At 42.8% G+C, this 15,265-nt stretch overlaps 1 protein-coding gene across 5 annotated transcripts in view; it reads right to left on the reverse strand.

Moving 5' to 3' along the window:
* Positions 1-516: 516 nt before the first annotated feature.
* Positions 517-15,265, reverse strand: part of DCAF8 (DDB1 and CUL4 associated factor 8) — a 378,940-nt gene continuing 364,191 nt past the window's right edge. For all 5 annotated transcript variants that reach the window (XM_053705076.1, XM_053705096.1, XM_053705081.1 and 2 more), the window contains one exon: positions 517-2,659. In XM_053705076.1, the coding sequence (XP_053561051.1) occupies positions 2,540-2,659 (120 nt within the window). In that variant the 3' untranslated portion in view covers positions 517-2,539. The remainder of the gene's footprint in view (positions 2,660-15,265) is intronic.

Consider the following 15,265-nt stretch of genomic DNA (forward strand, 5'->3'; position numbering starts at 1 on the left):
GTCTATACAGACGTTTGGTTTACTGCAATCAAGCAACACTGAGATCCACCTGTCTGCAGTTCAGCTGAGGCCACCCAGTGTGCTAACCACTGAGAGTGTTAGTCTGCCTGATAGCACCGGTCACAGAACGGTGCAAAGCCATTTGGTAAGCCTTTTTGATTATTCTGCCTTCTGATTTTACAACAACAGTATCACGCTATGTGGCGCCCTCTTTTTCACTTATAATTTTCAGAAACCTTCACTCCGAGGACCAGAGGAGCTTTGCCGCCTGCACCTTTTATTCCAATTGTTTTGAACTCACTGCCCGATCCCACGGGAACCATATGGTTTGTGCACTAATTTGATTGTTTGGTTCACTAAGCGCACCCCGCTCTGGGTTCCCTTAGGGGTTCCTTGTTTGACATATATATATACATACATACACACACATACACATATACACACACTCACGCGCAAAGTTGAAGGATCAAAATTCAAAGTTAAGTTAAAAGTTCAAGAAAGTAAAAATGAAACAGATTTTGTTCACGTCTCTTATTGCATTTATTTCTATATAATATATATTTATTTGTTTAAACTTAACATTTTTTAAACTTCATAAACATCCAGCTCAATATTCAGACTAATAAAACAGTGATAAAGCAAAGCAATTTTACTGTCTCAAAATCCTGAAGTCTGGTTTATAATTTTTTTCCCCATAAATGCAAATTTTTTGGAGTTTTTTTAATTATTTATTTTAAATATAAGTTTCATGAAACAGTAGAACAAAAATGCAGAAAGTGCAAACAGCCGCATTATATACAATACCCTGCTAGGGAACATTATCTCCTGAAGGTTTTTGGTGAAGTGGGCACATAGAAAAATAGAATTGCACTAAGTTGGGTAAGTAGGAGAGAGGACAAATAAACAGGAGGAGATGGATATTTGCTGTGTGATTTTAATTTGTTATGCACTGCCAACTTTCAATAATTTAACCGAAAATGCTAGGCTACTGCTGTTTTTTTTTTTTTGGGGGGGGGGGAACCTTCGTGGGTTTATTGATGTTGGCATCAAGACACCCTATAAAATCTTAATCCCCATATTAAAGGAGGAAACAAAATAACAACCAATATCAAATATCATTAACAGAAGAGAAAAATCACAACTTAATACTAATAGACCAACCATGCTCTGTACAATATCCATGAAATGCTGAGCCCTGAGGGGCATAAACAAATGGTCATGGAATTTGGCAACTAATGGAGTTCTAGAACTATAGCAAGGCATAAAATAGTTTTAAAGTGAGTAAGTTTGGGATAAACTTAAACAGATGGGATCACACTGGCTCCAAGAAGCAACTGAAAGTTACTTATATGTAGAAAGTGGACTATATCAGAAAAAAAAGTTGACCCTCAACTCAAGTCCAGAATAGATTTTTTTTCTTACAAATAGATTTTAAACTGACATGGTTTTGTGCAAATCATCATTAGGTGCCATTGTCGAGGCTTAGTTAAAGACTGGTTCACAGTTCCAGAAGTCAGTAAGGAAATGCCGAGAACAGATGGGCAACGTTAAACTTACTTAAGGATACCCATTATTTTCTTTATAGTGACATCCTTATAACTATCTCCCTTATGGCCCATAGTGCCTGCAACTGAGCAACCCAGAGGCTTAACCCATTTTCATTAGAGGGTTTTAGGATCTGCAATTGGGACAACAATTTAAAATAGCAAAAGCAAGTCCAACATAGTTGATGAGGCATCATATTAATCAAACATCTACAAAGTAGTTGTGGCTATAGGGGATCACTGTATTTCAAATGGTGTTTTCAGCTTAAAAGATTATACAAGAGACTCTGGAGGACAAATTAATAATCAAATTTTTCAAATCAAGGAGGCAGCAGAAATCCTATGTAGGTCAGAAGCCCAAAACATATGAAGAGTATTAGGTTTAAGACACTCAATGCAGTTAATGGGTGGGTAACAAAATACACATTAACCCTTCAGTAGTAATTTAAGTCCAACAACCAGGAAGTTAAAGCATAGAAAACAAGTAAGAACTGAATGAGTGTACAAAGCTGGTTTTAGATGGCTGTTCTTCTCTTAAGTAGCAACTTGGAGAAATCTTTACTTACAAAAATAATGCTTATTCTCCATTCCCCATGTTCATTAATTTTCCAATTTCTACAGTTCCTCGCTGACTGATGCTTTCATCTGAATGTCCTCAGCTGCTTCAAAGGGCTTATTCCGAACCACAGACTGAGCCGAGAACCTCAGTTTTTTTCGTTAAGGTGTAAACACTCATGACCGAGAATTTATTTTTCACTCTAAAGCAGATAAATCCAAAGTGCAATTGTATGCCAAGCACAGGATGCCCCATTCCAAAAATCAAAAGAAATGGGCACAAAAGGAATTGCATTTTTTTTTAACTATTGTTCTATAACTGTAATAAAAAGCTGAAAATGTCATTATTAGTACAGAACTCCTGCATCCCTCTCCCACAAACCCTCTAGGGAGGTGTGTAGGGAGTATTGTTTCATCCTGGTTGAAAATGTAATAGGGTCTCATGATGGTATGCACTGGACTCTATCAGGACCTTCCTCATCATCATCGGAGCTCTCTGAAGAACTTGGTGAGTCATCAGAGTCAGCATCTCCCACACCCAAGCCAGTCTCTCTTCTTCTCTGTAGGAAAATAAATAAATTTTTTACACAGCTTTACTACACGGTTTAACCCCTACATGATATATTTTCATAAAGCCCCTCTCAAACTCTATACAAAATTGGCAATCTAACAAGCAAATCAGTCAGTTAATTTCAAATTTAATACTTTGCAACAATCTCAATAAAAGTTTTTTCAAAGTATGCAGGTATTTTTAATACAGTAGAAATGCATAATTAACAAGTGCATATAAAAAAAGACAATTCAATAACACTCTGAATTTTGAATAAGCAGTAGATTTTTTTTTATACTGGCAAATTTTTTTTTTGTCCCATTTTACAGCCCTCTTAATCACCAGCCAATCACAGACTAGTATATGTAGTGTGGATATTGGGTGGATATTAGACAAAACTAGATTGTTCTGGCAACCAATTATGATGACATGATATTTGTTGATATGTGTGCTTTGACTAACTTGGAGGATTTATCCAGTATGGAGGGACAACAGAATGCTAGAGACAGGTGATGATGGTCCGTGCAGAATGAGGTCTAAGTCCAATTTCTATGCTTTACAAACTAGAGGTAAAAGTTTGGAGGTTTTCCACAAAAGAGTGGTTGAGAATTTGACCTCTCTGTCAGACTCCAAACAAGGATGTGCCTTCAATTGTCAAGGAGAGAAAGGGAGGCCATAACTAACCTACAGAACAACAAACACATTGTCATTAGGCAATCTGATAAAGGGGGAAGTGTAGTCATTATGGACAAAAGTATGTATACTAATGAAGTCCTTAGACAGCTGCATGACCAAGAAGCCTATACGCCCTAGCTATAGACCCCACTTTTCAATATAGATAACTACTTGGGAACCTTCTGGATGATGATGATTTGGAGATGGGCCTCACTGATAGGCAAGACCGTTGATTGCCTATTGGTAGACAATCCTGTGATGCCCATCTTCCACCATCTCCCGAAGTTGCACAAAAGTTTCAGTGAGGTTAAAGGTAGGCTCATAGTGGCGGGCATCGGCTCCCTTTTAAAACCCCTATCTAGGTGGGTTGATCAGTTTTTGCAGCCCTAGGTACAGAGATTACCTAATTACTTACATGATACATCACACACATTGTCAAAAGTGGAGAAAATAGTTTGGAAACAGGAGTATAGTTGAATTACGATTGATGTAGTTTCCCTATACTCCTCAATACCCCATACATTTGGCATTCAAGCCGTTTTTTTCCCCTGGATTTATATATCAGCCTCTCCAAAGATCACAAGAAGTTGATCATTAGAGTGATTGAGTTTCTCCTACAACATAACTTTTTCAAGTTTTCCGATGTTTACTACCTTCATAGTCGTGGAACAGCGATGGGAGCGAAATTTGCCCCCTCCTCTGCCAATCTCTTTATGGGGTGTTGGGAGTGGTTCCACGTATATGGAGATAAAAAAGATAATTCCCAATATCTGATAAAATATATGAGGTTTATTGACAACCTTTTGATTGTCTGGTCCTCTGGTTATTCGAAAGCACATGATTTTGTTAATTACCTAAATGACAACTAAGTAGGACTTAGGTTCCTGTTTGAATGACATAAAATGACCATTAACTACTTGGATGTCACACTCACCTCTGATTGTGTAAACAAGAAAGTTCTCTCCTCTCTCTTTAGAAAGCCTATCTCAGGGAATTCTCTTTTACATGCCCGTAGTAGTCACCCTGGCATGTGTTTAAAAGAATTGCCAAAGGACAGTTTATGCGGGTTAAACACAACTGTACCCTAGATGGGGACTACTTGAGGAAGGGTAAAGATCTCACTAAACGTCTAGAGGCAAGGAACTATACGAGACAGATGGTCGAGAGGGCATTTAGTGAAGTAGGCCAAATGGATAAAGCTCATCAGTTTAACCCTAGAGGTAAGATTGGTGGTCAAACAACTGATCCACCAGTAAATCAGAAACCAACTTTTGTCACGGCCTACTCGAACCAATAGTACCAAGTGTGTAACCTCGTTAAAAAGAATCTACCGATTCTTAGAGGTGACAAGGTGCTTTGTAATACAGTAAGCAGAGGTTGCCACTTTGTGTACAGACGGAATTTATCTCTGGGTAATCTACTCTCCCCAAGTTTACTGAAAAAAATGGTGCCAAAAGTTCTTGGTTACACTTTAAGGGAACTTCCAAGTGTTCCAAACGATCATGTAAATCTTGCGAAAACAAATGTATCCACTACCTTTACCTCGGCCACCTCTGGAGGTTTTCGAGACAAAGGGTTGTGTTAAATGCACGAACAAATTTGTGGTCTATTTAATAGAATGCACTATATGCTCTAGGCAATATGTAGGGAAGACGACTAGAGAGGTTGGCACTCGTATCAAAGAGCATTTGTAGTATATTAACCATGACAGAGCAGTGTCTGCTCTGTCCAAACATTTTCTTGAAATCCATAATGTAAATGTTAACTTCTTTAGGTGTCAGGCTATCGAGCAGATTGTCAGGCCCCCTAGAGGGGTTGACAAGTTCCAGATACTTTCCAGGCAAGAAATTTAGTGTATCTTGGGACTGTGTCATGGGCTTCCAGTTTTGTAAATTTAGCAAATATTAGTAAGCTTTGGGTCTATGGTGTCCAATATAAACATTGGTGGTTACAATTGTGATGAGCCATCTATATAGGGGTGCTTAGACATGTGACAGGGGTATATGAATTCATCTACACCTTAATGCATTTACATATATTCACTAAATGTATATATCCACCTATGCACATATTGTGTATAACGCCAACACTGCCTAGTACTTATCCGTTCTACAGCTCCAATAATATAAATTATACAAGTTTCATAGTTAAACCAACTTAGAGATTTTTGGCTATTAATTAGTATATTGAACTATTCTTTTATCAACTTATGATATGGATTCCATATATTTATGGATTTATTCATTTGTCAAATGTATGCATTTCTTATAACAATCCATTCTTATGTGTTTTATATTCTGTAAGTAAATGCTATAAATATTTGATTATTAATAATCCCCCTACGAGTCTTGGTATAATGTTAAACATTTTTGTAATTCTAAAGATTATTGTAGCACTTCATAAGTCCCAAAATTGGCTTTTTACATATATTCTCTTTTTACATATACTGTATTCTATTTTTGTCCATTATATCCTGTATTCATTTTCCATTAATAATTCTAAAGTTATTAAAGGGTTAAAGAGATTGTTAAGTAACCTCCAATTGGAGGTGTTTTTATCCTTTAAATACTACACAACTGTAACTTGAATTTTATGTCTATGATTGTGGTCTGTGAGACTGAAACCGGTCAGACATGTTATCTTTCCCTTACCATTTGTATGGATTTATCCCAATAAAGATTTTTTGTTTCTTACCACAAGGATTTACTTTACTTTTGTTACGAGGACTGCCCGGATTATAATTTTTTCTATATTATTGTGGAGTACTGGGACTCCATTCCGTTTGTTACAGTCCTGTGGAGAGCCGATATTGCTACACACAGACACCCAGGAGGAGCCGAGCCGAGCGTGAGAGAGAGGACGCCAGATCTGTGAATACATTCCGTGTAAGAATTTGGCCATACTATGGACCAAGTACAACACTTCTATCCAGTATAAGAGTGCTACAGAATTTTGGCAGCACTGACCTGGATCTGGCTACACGGAGGCGACCTGCGAGTCAGGGAAGGTTTAGCGCTGTGGGCGGATTCCCCTTGTACCTAGTGGATCTGTGTGTCTAAAGCTGGGACTGTCTTATGATACTGGATTGAGTGTTTATACTGATAACTGAAAAAGAAACAGAAGGGGTAGGAGAGGTATTTACATCGGTCCCCTTGGTCTGCGGTGGTATACTTCAGCCTGCCTGTCTGTGCTCTAACACACTGCATGTTGCTTATGGTAACGGATCCCTACAGAGCGTATATCACACCAGTTTCTTTGCTCTTCTGTTCAATAGTATATGTAGACTTAGTACAGTGCACATGCTCAGTAGGTGCTGATGCTGTAGAAAGTGTGCAAATAAAATTTTGATAATGGAAGCAATTAGAAAGTGTCTTAAAACTGCTAATCTATCTGAATCATCAAAGTTTTTTTTGACTTTGGTATCTATTTAAGTTCTTGGATATGGTAATTAATGTAAAAAACAAGTTTTCTATACTGCCAGAAGTTTCCTAACAGGCTGTGTATTCCTCCCTGTTTCTATGTTTTTTTCATGCTACTGTATCACATTTCTAGCCTGCAGATCTAAAACTTCCTTCAGTCTTCCTTCAGCTCTATAATCTTCTCTCACAAACGTATTTAATTCCTCAGCGCCTTCATCCCAGTACAAAGAATGATTTTCCTTTTAAATTGATTCCTTTTAAAATAACATCACTATGTCAGCTGAAAAACTATTAGTTTTTTTCTCTAGCAAATCATATTTCACTGATGTATAAATTGCTTACGACATTTTGATCTACTTTATTGGATTGTATTTACTGAGCTTTTCCATGAATGATGGTTCCATGAGTTGTGGTTCAAATTGTAAGTGCAATTCCTCTCATAATGCATGTAAATATGACTTGAAACATAAATTAGTGAAGACAGAGATATGAAACCCAAAATATTTTTTTAAGGAATCCGATGGAGCATACAGTTTTAAGCAACTAGCAGAAGGAGAAACCAGCAAACCATCCAGGTGTTTAACATCAAGGTAAATTTATTTCAGGAGAAATTGGATAAACAATTTAAAAGACAAAAGTCCCAGCATCTAGTATAAAAAAAGAATACATGCTACGCGTTTCGGCATCATATTGCCTTAGTCATGGAAACTTTTAAGCAACTGTCCTATTTACTTATATTATCTAATTTGCTTTGTTCTCTTGGTAGCTTTTTAAAAAAAAAAAAAAAAAAAAGAATACCTAGGCAAGCTCAGGATCTGGGAGCTAGCTGCTGATTGGTGGCTGCACACATATTCCTCCTGTCACTGGTATCACCAATCTATTAAGCTATCACGCAGTAGTGTAGGGCATTGATGCTCCTTCAATAAAGGATATCACAAGAATGAAGCAAAAATAAAAGAAGTAAATTGAAAACTTATTTAAAATGGTATGCTCCATCTGAATAAAGAAAAACTATTTTTTGTTTTATGTTGCTTTAAAGGACCATTATAGTAGAAAAATGACATTCTGTAATTTGTTGGAGATGCAAGGTTGCTAGTTTTAAAATTACACGCTCTATGTCAGTGATGGCAAAGCTTGGCACTCCAGATGTTTTAGAACTACATTTCCCATGATGCTTAGGCACTCTGAAGTCCAGTCGAGCATCATGGGAAAAGTAATTATGAAACATCTGGAGTGCCAAGGTTTGCCATCACTGCTCTATGTGCTTAACCTCCACAAAAGGCTTTTTTTAGCATTTAGAGAAAATCCATATTTGATCACATGCCTCGTTTAAAGCAATGTGATTAATACTGAGACTCTATAGTCTCTAATGAGCAGCCATTTTCTTCTGGCAATGGGTTATGATTGGTTGAGGTTCAGCTGCTTTATGAGTGATTTAAATGGGATTAAAAGAAATGTTTAAATAGTGATGTGTGATTTTATACAGCCTGAAGAAACATCTCTAATAGACGTTTTGTTTACTGCTGAATGCGGAAGGCGGCGTCTGCTTGCGGCATTGGGCTCTTTTTGGAGCCAGATCTCTTCTTGTGAAAGTTTGACAGTTGGAGTTCATATATTGCGTGTTTCTTTTCCCAATTACACATATAAGTTTTAATCTGACCTTTTAAGACCGTTTTAGATGCTTCCCAAAAGGTTTAAATTTTGTCATAATATGAGACATTTAAAGAACAATATTCCTTCCACTGTTGTGTTAACCACTTGACAAACTTACTATTATTCATTAGAAATCAGGGGATGGTAAAACTGATATTTTGATTATTTTCTGTATTGGTTAGATATTAAACCATGGATACAATCGCTCGGTCAGATTAAAATATCATGAATCTTGGGAATGGATCCGAGCAATATAAGTTGTTCTGAAATTAAAATGTAGTCTATTCTGAAGAAAGATGTGATTTGGATTTGCAGGAATATGCCTGCGTATCTGATAATTTTATCCTCCAGATATCCTTGAGTTTAAGTGATGAACAAAATTTTTTAAAATATATAGCGGATTTATTGTATTCCATATTTTTCTTATAAGACATTCTATCAATGCTGGGGCAAAGTGTCATATTAAAATCTCCTCCGAGGATCAGCTTTTGACTACAGTATAGTTTTCTTTTAATTAAATCCCAAAATTCAGGCGAAAAATGGTTAGGGGACCATAAACATTGCATAGTGTATACTGGATGCCATTAATTAAAATATGAATAATATTAATATTATATATGCTGGTTTTGGTCATGTTCTATTTTAGTGACCCGATAATCTAACCTTTTATGAATTAAAAAGGCTACCCCACATTTCCTGTTCAAACAAGGGGTGGCAACCCAACAAGATTTTAATTTGCATAGTTCTTCATCTTTAAAGATGCGTTTCTTGTACAAAAGCAATGTTGGGGGAATGTTTCCCAAGTTGTGATATGATCCGTTTGCGTTTAATAGGGGAAGTTCTTTCCCCAACATTCCAAGATAGAATATTCAGATGTTCCATCATTATCTAAATATCAAATGGGTAAAGGGGGAGAATGGGGGGGGGGGGGAAGGGGGGGGGAGAATGGGGGGGGGGGGGAAGGGGGGGGGGGAAGGGGGGGGGAGAATGGGGGGGGGAAAGGGGGGGGGGGGGGGGGGGAAAGGGGGGGGGAAGGGGGGGGGGAAGGGGGAAAATTTACATAGCAAAAAAAACCAGAAAATAAACAATACACTTATCCAAAGCAATCGGGTTAACAAAATTGTAAAACTTTTTTTTTCCCCAAACGTCAATCACATATTTCAAAGATTCAGGAACTGAGGTTTCATTAAAAAAAAAAATGGAAACACTCATTAACAATTAGCTAGTGTCACGGATACCAGGCTGCAAGGGTTAAACCCCTACCCCCTATAACCTTCCCCCTGTTGTTATCTAGACTATGTGTAAAGTGTCTGTTAATTGTATGAGTCCTCCATTTGCCCTTTTGTAAGTCAGGATGTGATTAGAATCTGTTTAACTAACCATTGTCTGATGTTTGTCCCATTGTATAATATTTGTTTCTATTTGTGTAGTAACTAAATCCCCATGTGTTGGAAATGTATAAAAGCTGTGTTGTCTGTGCAAGCAGTTCTTCTTGTTTCACCTGAATAGGCTAGTCTGTCTAGTTATTTGGGTGAGCTCCTGCTAGAATCACTTTCTTGGGCTAAATAGCCACTTGTTCCAGGCAGAGGAAGGACCCGTTTGGCGGAGCTACCCAGTTGGGGTAGCCGGAGTATCCGTCACATTGGTTGGCAGTGGTGGGATGCTTCCGTCTACCTGGAACGTCCAAACCACCAACTGAAGATCTTGCCGGATGGAGCAGTACCATGGGCTCTGGAAGGAAGAATTGAGAATGTTGCTGCAGACTAGAGGGAAAGTCGCCAGCAACAAGACAAAGGCAGTGCTCGTAGCTGAACTGATGGAGGACAATCGGGCTAGCAAACAGGCTGGTGGGTCGGACAGCGACAAAAGCGGAGGACAGCCCAATACAGCCTTCACTCAAGGGACTACGACATCCGACAGACAGCGGGAGGTACAGTTGCAACTGCCTCTCTATGGACCTAACCCCCCCCCGAGGAGGTCATTACTCGGATAGTGACTGACACCAACAAGATACACATGTTGGAGCTTCAGAAGTCTATAGGGGGGGGGTGTCATGCCAGATTCCCTGGACACCCCTTCCCGGCCCAAGAAACTACCTCACGGGGCTTTCCGATCTTTCCAGGTTGATGGGAACGAGGATATCAACCAATACCTACAGCTGTTCGAGACCCAGTGATGGATGCATGGGGTCACTAATGCCGATAGGGTTACTATCTTAATTGGGAAACTATCCGGTAGGGCCCTGGAGGCTTTCCACACTGTTCCCTCCAAAGATCAAGGAAACTATGACCGGGTGAAGGAGCGCATCCTTGCTCGGTATGGACTCACCCCGGAGGCTCACCGGCTAAACTTCAGGGGACTACAAAGACAAGAGGAGCAGCCCTATACCGAGTTTGCCCAACACTTAGCTAGATCCTTGAACTCCTGGGTTACTGGGTGCCACATCACCACCCTTGACGAAGCTGTTCAACTCATCCTCCTGGAGCAGTTCTACAACCGCACCCCCGCAGGGATAAGTGACTGGGTAAAAGACAAGGGACCCAGAACAGCGGACCAAGCCGCCGCCCTGGCCGATCGGTATGTGGATGCTCGGCGCCAGGCAGCCACAGACTCACGGCCACAGACTCCCGGCCAGCAACCCGCTTCGCTCCAGCCCCAGCGCAACCACCAACGCTTTTTAAGCAGCGCCCGACCGCCCCCTGTGTATCCGGCTGGAGGCAGCAATTCCCAGGGGTGTTATGGGTGTGGACACCCTGGCCATGTGGTACGGAACTGCCCAACAAGACGAAGAAACCCCCCAGCCCAAGGGACCCTGCACCAACTCTGTGGGGGACTCCTCAAGCCCGCACCTACTAGGCCGCACCTACTAGGCCGCCACCTATTACGCGCATACAGCGAGCTCCGACCCCTATGCTGAGTGGACAGGAGAAGAAGTGGGTGTCTTGCACCACGTCAGCTCAGTGGGCCAAGACAACCGAAACCAACATCGCAAAGATGTCTGGGTCAACGGGCAGGCAGCTCAAGGAATGAGAGATACAGGGGCAACCATCTCTTTGATTCAGCCTCACCTTGTTCCCCCCTCTGGCTGCACTGGACTGACCCTCGCTGTAGGGGTAGCGGGAGGTGCTGTTCTGAGAGTTCCTACTGCCTGGATCCATTTGGACTGGAAAACCGACGCCCGCAATGTAGAAGTGGGGGTTATGCAAAACATCCCTGCCGAGGTCCTGTTGGGAAACAACCTCGGCCACCTTGTCTCTGCCTTTTTGGGGAATACCTCTTCCGGACACCTGCCCTCTGACTACCCGCCAGCAGGCCAGATGCCAAGCCACCTCACCAACTCCGGGGACCCAGGTAAGACCTACTGCCCCGACTCTTACCTTACCCCGAATAACCGTCCCCACTAAACCCGAACTTGCCAACACCCCCTCATGGGCAACTCCTTCCGACTTTGCCAAAGAGACCTTGAGCGACCCGACCCTAGCCCCTTACCGAGACAGAGTAGGTGCTGACGCCCAGGGCCCCGGAGATGAACGGTTCCAGTGGGAGGGCAAGCTCCTGTACTGGATCTCCAAGAGGAGAAAAGGACCGGTGCCCAAACGCCAGCTGGTCGTACCGAAGAAGTTTCGGTCCAACCTGCTGAAAATAGGGCATGACATTCCCTTAGCTGGCCACTTAGGAAAACAAAGGACCCACCACCACTTGACTCAAACCTTCTTCTGGCCAGGCATTACAGCTGATATTAAGGAATACTGTAAATCCTGTGAGGTTTGCCAGAAGGTAGGAAAGACGGGAGATCATACGAAAGCCCCCCTCCATCCCCTGCCCATTATTGATGAACCTTTTGGCCGAGTAGCAGTAGACATCGTGGGGCCATTAGCTCGGCCCAGCCCCTCAGGGAAGAAATACATCATTACGGTGGTAGACTATGCCACCCGATACCCAGATGCAATCCCCTTGGCCAATATCCAGGCAGAGACCATAGCAGATGCGATGCTCAGGATATTCACCAGGGTAGGCTTCCCTCGGGAAGTGGTTTTCGATCAGGGAACACAGTTCACTGCGGAAATCACTCAACAACTCTGGAAGTTGTGCGGGATTAAACCCCTGCACAGCGCCCCTTACCATCCCCAGACAAATGGGCTGTGTGAGAGGTTTAACGGGACCCTAAAGCAACTGCTTCGGACTTTCTCGGCCACTCACAGGGACTGGGAAAAATTCCTGCCGAATCTCCTCTTTGCATATCGAGAGGTGCCTCAGGAATCCACATGTTTTTCCCCCTTTGAACTACTGTATGGTCGAAAGGTTAGGGGCCCACTAGATTTGGTACAAGCCCATTGGGAGGGAGCCACAGTGGGAGAAGACCACTCTGTCATGGGGTACGTACTCCAGCTCAGGGACCGGCTGCAGGACCTGGCAGCCGAGGTCCGTGAGAACCTTCAGGCCTCTCAGCACAAACAGAAGCGATGGTACGATCGCAATGCCCGTACCAGAACCCTGATAGTGGGACAGAAGGTCCTCGCCCTGAAGACTGTCAAAACAGACAAGCTACAGGCCTCCTGGCAAGGACCCTACCGGGTTGTGGAACAACACCACATACCTGGTAGCGAAGTGTTCAGATGAAAGGATCCGTCGGGCCTTTCATGTGAATATGTTGAAGGCATACATAGAAAGACCCAGGGATGTGGCCGCTATCTGTGCGCCGGCAGTGGAGGACTCTGAAAGTCTTCAAATGCCGGAGTTGCCCGGACCTACTGACACCCCCTAGGGGGTGGATGACATATCCCTAGACGACAGGTTAGAGCCCGGACAGAAAAGGCAGGTCCGGCGACTCCTAGAACAGAGAAATGACATGTTCTCTACTGTCCCTGGGTTTACCACCACAGCCATCCACCTGGTGGAGACCCCAGGACAGACCCCCCTGCGACAGGTTGCCTACAGGGTCCCAGAGGCCGTCAGGGAAAGTATGCACCGGGAGCTCCGGGGAATGTTGGACCTTGGTGTCATTGAACCATACAAAAGTCCCTGGGCCTCCTCGGTAGTGTTAGTACCCAAAAAGGACGGAACTACCCGGTTCTGCGTTGACTACCGTAGACTCAATGACAGAACCACCACTGACGCCTATCCCATGCCCCGAGTAGATGACCTGTTAGATCGAATCGCCGGGGCCACTTCGTGACCACCATCGACCTATGCAAGGGTTATTGGCAAATTCCCCTCGACCCTGAGTCCATCCCCAAGTCTGCCTTCATCACTCCCTTCGGCTTATACCAGTTTAAGGTCATGCCGTTTGGAATGAAGAACGCCCCAGCCACTTTCCAAAGAATGATAGACCGCCTGTTAGATGGCCTCCAGGACTCCAGGATATATATGATATCTATAGTGAGACTTGGGAGGACCATCTAATCCACCTAGGCGTCGTCTTAGATCGTCTTTGAGCCGCCGGACTAACCTTGAAGCCAGATAAGTGTACTATTGGGTGCTCGGAGGTTCAATACTTAGCTGCGGTAAGCAGTGACCGGCCAAAGTCGAGGCAGTGGCTAACTGGCCCACCCCCAGGACCAAAACCCAAGTCCTTGCCTTTCTGGGTACTGCAGGCTACTACCGGAGGTTTGTCCCCAATTACAGCACTCTTGCCAAACCCCTGACTGACCTTACCCGTAAACGACTTCCCCGACAGGTCCTGTGGTCCCCCGAGTGTGAACAAGCCTTCCAGAGTCTTAAGTGTGCCTTAATCTCTGCTCCAGTACTGGCCGCTCCTAACCCAGCCAAACGCTTTTCTGTCCACACAGATGCCTCCATGTTCGGGTTGGGGGCAATACTAAGTCAGGCAGACGAGGAAGGAAGGGACCACCCCGTTGCCTACCTCAGTCGAAAACTGATACCCCGGGAAGTAGGCTACGCGGCGGTCGAGAAAGAATGTCTGGCGCTGGTATGGGCTTTTAAGAAGTTCCAGCCCTACCTATATGGAAGACCCTTCACCGTCCTCACTGACCATAATCCCCTTGTATGGCTCAACCGAGTTTCCGGGGACAACGGGAGACTGTTGAGGTGGAGCCTAACCCTGCAGCAATTTATTTTTGACATTCAGTACTGACTGGGAAAAAGCAATGGGAATGCTGACGGACTTTCCCGGCGGACTGAAGTGGCATAAATTCCTCGGACATCCCCAGGCCGACCCGTATGTGGATCTAGCCGGGTCTCCCGAACTGGAGGGGGGGAGATGTCATGGATACCAGGCTGCAAGGGTTAAACCCCTACCCCCTATAACCTTCCCCCTGTTATCTAGACTATGTGTAAAGTGTCTTTCTGTTAATTGTATGAGTCCTCCATTTGTCCTTTTGTAAGGCAGGATGTGATTAGAATCTGTTTCACTTGTTCCAGGCAAAGGAAGGACCCGTTTGGCGGAGCTACCCAGTTGGGGTATCCGTCACAGCTAGAAATTCTCTTGCTTCTTTGCTGTTTAGAGTCTTTGTTTTACCATTACTCTCTACCAGGATTTTTACAAGGTATACCATCCTAACTTTGTAGCCCCTATCAACTAACTGGAGGAAAAAAGGGGACATCTCCTTCCTTTTTAATTGGGTTTAATTTGAAAAATCTTGAAAACACAGAATCTTATGATTATCAATAGTTAAGGTACCCCCTTTGCTATATTGTTTCAGGAGTTGTAAATTTATCTTGGAAATTTAAGACTGTAAAAATTAGCATTCTCTCTCGTATAGTGCTGTCAGGGTTACATTTTTTGCTACCCACTCTGTGAGCTCTCTCTACAATAAGGTGGGGGGGAGTTTTTCCTTAGGAAAACCTAATATTTGAGGGAGTACTGAGAATAACAATACAAAAATCAGGCAAGAATACAGCATTACTAA

Source organism: Bombina bombina, chromosome 1, assembly GCF_027579735.1.
Source record: "Bombina bombina isolate aBomBom1 chromosome 1, aBomBom1.pri, whole genome shotgun sequence".
Classification (NCBI taxonomy): Eukaryota; Metazoa; Chordata; class Amphibia; order Anura; family Bombinatoridae; genus Bombina; species Bombina bombina.